The 4,940-nt window shown below is 37.6% G+C and overlaps 1 protein-coding gene across 1 annotated transcript in view; it reads right to left on the bottom strand.

The window, feature by feature from the left end:
• The window catches only part of LOC107084687 (formin-2-like), a 53,418-nt gene that overhangs the window by 25,314 nt on the left and 23,164 nt on the right, over positions 1–4,940 (bottom strand). Inside the window, exon 7 of the mRNA XM_015374623.1 lies at positions 3,774–3,835. Coding sequence (XP_015230109.1) covers positions 3,774–3,835 — 62 coding nt within the window. The remainder of the gene's footprint in view (positions 1–3,773; positions 3,836–4,940) is intronic.

Below are 4,940 nucleotides of genomic sequence, written 5' to 3'. Positions count from 1 at the left end.
TCTCCTCTTCCTCTCTCCTGCTTTCTGTGTCAGATGTTCAGATACTCTTCTGCCTCCTTTAGCAATACTGGTACATGTAACTACTGTGATCATTTTTTAAATTTTGAGGTGAGGATATCCGAGCGGGAGTACCAGCTTCAGGCCGTTGAAGATCCAGGAGTTGGACCAGGCCGAGTAGCTAGGAGCTCAGAGTCATCGAGACCAGGGCCATGTCCAAGTTGTGGTACTCCAGCAGGTCCTGATAGCCAGCAACTGACAACAGCTGGATGACAGCGTGGTCCCACTGTAGATCTTTGATCACTGGTCACCACCAATCTATCTGCGTTTTTAGACAATTTTTTCCCTGTTCAGTTACACACCCCCTTTGAAAAGCCCACTCTGATAGTTACCAGCTCCATGAAGGTCATATACGTGGCATTAGAGTGCCTAGGGACCATAGTCAAATATTTGCTGGGTATACCCCTTTAACCTGTGGCTTAAGCAGCTCAGTGTATAGAATGGCCCTGGAGTAATGTGGATTTTCCCGCTATCAGAAGGCAACAATCAGATGAGAATTCAAGACTAATAATAGGTTGAAAATAGAAAAAGAACATTATAAGCCCTGCACGTCTTCCTTTGATGAGTAATCTAACTTTCACCGGAGGGAACAACAGCCTCTGAAAAAGAAACAGCCTAACTGTGAGTAGATCAGATATGATTTTAGGTTTTAGGAATAAGTAACCCTGTTACAATTTGTATTGCTCATTAATTATTTATTAGGGTAAGGCATCTCACTCAGATGTTTATCTCCGACTGCCCACTGATGACCTCTTAATGACTAATGGCCACTTAAAAATAGCAGAATACACAACTGTAAACTTCTTAGTGATTAGAAAACGCCAGATAAAGATTTACTTTACTTGACAAGGCAGATACGTATGGTGGCATACATTATCATTCTCTATTTCTTCTGGTACAATGTTTAAGATGGAAAAGTTGATGTTCTTATATGGTTTTCATTTGTTTTGTCAGAGACAGCTTATTTAGACATAGAGGCAAGTTGGCAATATAATTCATGCAATGCATTATAGATTTGAGTACCAATATGCAAGGATTATTAAAAATAGGTGTATAGGTAAAAAAGGCTTTAATATGTTGTTATTGAATAGTGAAATAGAGATATTTAAATCTAAGAAGCTTGATTTAGGCGTCTCTAAATGTCACACTTAAAAACATGATTATTTACAGTCTTATTTCATAAGATTCGGGGGATCCCTACAGACCTTAGTCACATTCTGCCAACACAAGCTGAAAAAGGATTCCTAACCCACACTGATGCAAGAGAGAGGGAGACCAGTGTTCCACCGTCACTGACCTTTTTTGAACGGTGGTGGCCTTGCTCAGACAACACAAGTGCCTATAATCTGCGGTTGGCAGACAGAGCGACTCTGCCCTGCCTCCGCGTGTTTCTATCTGTGAGCCCAGAGTGTAACGTGTGCATATTTGTGTGGTTCAACTTGTTTGTTTGTGAGCATGTTTGTGAGAACAAGGGGAAAGAAAAGGAGTAAGGGAGTAGCTTGTGATCTAGCTAGTGAGGGTGTAACCATTAGGAGCCCCTCGCATTCCTTAAGACAGGCTGACTGTGCTGCCAACTGTGGTTTAGGGGGCTGGAGACCCACAGACAGGATGGAGTCTTGCAATACAAAAGAGAAACAATTTGGCTCCTCGACTCAATAACACAGCCTCAGGCAATACATGGGGAAAGGAGAAAGAGAGGGGGCTTGAAGTCTCAGGGTGAACAGAGAGGTTGGAAGACTTTTGATCCTAAGTTATGACACATTGGTTCATGACTACAGCTCGTCTCAAGCCACAGTCTCATTCCCATGATCAGCATTATTAATATGCCTCTGGCGGCCAAAGGTCCAGGCCTCTTCTGTGTAGTGGTGCCAAAAATCCCTTTGCAGGAATTTCACAGCATCTTAAACATGTTTCTCCATTGAAATGTGGAAAATACGCTCATTTTCATGTTCCATAATTTACTGACCTGACTTTGAAGGGGTCCTGAACCATTTCATCTGGCCAGGGGAGATTGATGAATATGTATTTACTTTTATAAAGAGACCCTTCATGTCTAATGCAAGGCCTCATTAAGATGTGCTGATGACAGCTCAGTAAGTCAGTCCTAATATTATATAATCCAGAATAGTCACCAATCCGTCCTTGCTTTTTTCAACTTAAGACAAAAATTCTTCTGTCTTCCTCATTTTCCTTTTACATGACTATTTCAAAAGTTGAGTCATTTTCCCTGAACATGTAGAAAACATGTTAACATGTAAAAGCAAAGATTTTCTTCCAGGATAAACCTAGACAGGAGTGACAGTCTAGCCAAACAGCTCACATACCAGTGTGGCTTGTGGTTTGTCTGTTTGCTTTCGTGTCTAATACATGCTTCCTTTGTTTGCCCCTTTTAAGTTTAACATGGAATACGAGGGAATATATTCAATGAAGAAGCATCTCAGAATACAAAATGTCATTTCATATCACAGATGTACAAATAGGATTTAAAGTGGGTTTTACTTCTAACATTAAAATGCTCTTACTTCCCATCCATTAAACCACCAATAGAAAGGTTAAAGTGCAAGAAGGAAAACCTAGACAGACCCCGACTTCTCATTGATGACTCTTTCTAGCTAATTCTAAGGGAATACAATTTTTCGTCACGTCGAAAACAATCTTAAGTCCCTCAAGTGAGTTTTGATACTGTAAGACAGAGTAGGGTAAGTACCACAGGAACATTTATAGTTAGAATCCTTACTATATGATTTATACAACTTATACTATATAATTATATGGGATTTATAGAAAGGTTATGTTTAAGAAAATTAAGTTTGTAAGTATACATGTACAAGAAAAAACTAAAAAATAGGTGAAAATAATGCAGAGATACTGTAGATACCAGCTAACATTCTTCAACATTTGCTTATAAACATAAACACTAAAAGATGTTAATAATTGATCTTACCTATAGACAACCACATTTATGCTTAGTTTGGGATTTAAAAATATGAATTCTGAAAAGCCATTCTGTAAACCTATTAAAGAGTGCTGATACTACATTCAAAGTGACATCATCACTTGATGATGTGTTATAGACATACTTTAAAATTATAAACTATTTTAGAACAAAACAGTTCTTTAAAGCCATGGTCAGAAAATGTTCTGTACTCAGTTATTTTAAGCAGTTATTTAAGGTGGGGGCTGCTGATCCTACGGAGAGTAGGTAACTCGAAAAAGGCTTTCTACATTTTAGAAAAGATAATTTAAACATGCAAAGGTAAAGGTATTTTCATTTGGAAATAAACAGCTTTATTAGTAAATATTTTGACTGTACAGCATCATCATCACAAAAAGGACCAGTCAAAGAAACGTCCTTGATCCTCTCAGTTACTCTATGAAGGTGTAAATCTACTTTGCCAGTTTGTTCTTAGTGTTACAGTTGCAGAATGCCTGGGAACAATGCAATATTAATATATTTTTTTAAGGCTAATTTTGCATGTTGGATGGCATACTTTAACATATTGGATCATTTTTCTTAACAAAACTAATCTACGCTGTGAATAAATTATTGTATTCATGTTTTTCTTACTAGGGAAGAAAATACTGAGACCAAGTTATTCTTATGATTTTACTGAAACCACAGAGCTCCCTTTAAAGCTGCTAAATGTGGAACATTAATACTTTGATATACATCTTACCTAGATGATATCTGATACTCAAGCTCACTTTCTACTCACATTTTCATAAAGTGCTTGCAGGGTCTCCAGATCAACAACACCGTTGTCCATATTTAGGACAGCTGTGGACAGATTACAAGAGTGACATGGTTAGTGTTAATACTAACACTGAGGCATGTCTTGACATTTCTTTACCTTTAAAGAACACAATTAGCAAGTCAGAAATCACAGACACACAAACAGATCTCCTCTTTCATAAGCAGAAGATTACAACAGTTTGACATAAACCACATAAAAAGACTTAATGCCTTCTCAGATCCAAAATTCCTGGTTTACTAAGGCCTAAAGGTAGCAGTATACAGGGGTAAAATTACCCCATAAAACAAGCCATGTGCTGAGAGTTGCCAAAGTTATCAGTTCTCATCAGGATAGGATGTGAGAAGCAACATGCTGTACATACGAAGGACTTAGAAATCAGTCAGACACAAAGATCTGTGTTTGAACTTCAGTGTTTGAATTCCTCACGTCGCCTTTTTGTCTCGGCGCGAGGACCTGGCGCCCACAAGCATTAATCCTTTGAAAGTAAATGTTTAAAGACAAACAGAGCTCAGAGGTCTGTGGTGTTGAGGCTGAGGTGTTGCCGTACACACAATCACCAAGTGAAGCAGTCAACACCTAGATGTGCATGTTCATCATGCTGTAGGTGTTGAAATTATTCACATTGTTTTGACCTGTTGATATGCTGCTGGGGTACAGGAGGGAACTCAAGTGTCAGAGGAGCTGAGAGTAAAAAAGTGAGCATCACAAGGAAAGATTTTATGAGCATTTCAATCAATTTTGAGAGGAAAACAAAGAAAGGATGAATAAAAATATAGCCTATATACATTTGGATGTAGATAAACATTATTTGCAGAACTGAATAAATGTTAACATGTCTTAATTAGCATGTTTTTTTTTCTTCTTCTTGCAATTTGAGGTTGATATGCTTAATATATAAGAATTGGCGATAGATACAGTAGGACATCATTCTAATTCAGCCCTGGAGAGACTACTAAAAGAAAGTTTCTCTCAAACAATAATTGTTTTTTATAAATAGTTTCCTAAACCTTTCAGCACTAATGGAAAATGTCTTAGTAACCATGTCAGGTCTGGATGTGAAATTGTTATGCAAAAGCAAAAAAAAAGTTAATTAAATTTTTTATATATATATACATATATATATACACA

This window comes from Cyprinodon variegatus, unplaced genomic scaffold, assembly GCF_000732505.1.
Source record: "Cyprinodon variegatus isolate N-32 unplaced genomic scaffold, C_variegatus-1.0 Scaffold106, whole genome shotgun sequence".
NCBI classification, from domain to species: domain Eukaryota; kingdom Metazoa; phylum Chordata; class Actinopteri; order Cyprinodontiformes; family Cyprinodontidae; genus Cyprinodon; species Cyprinodon variegatus.
The sequence above is the reverse complement of the archived record's forward strand: the minus strand, read 5'-3'. Positions and strand labels throughout refer to the sequence as shown.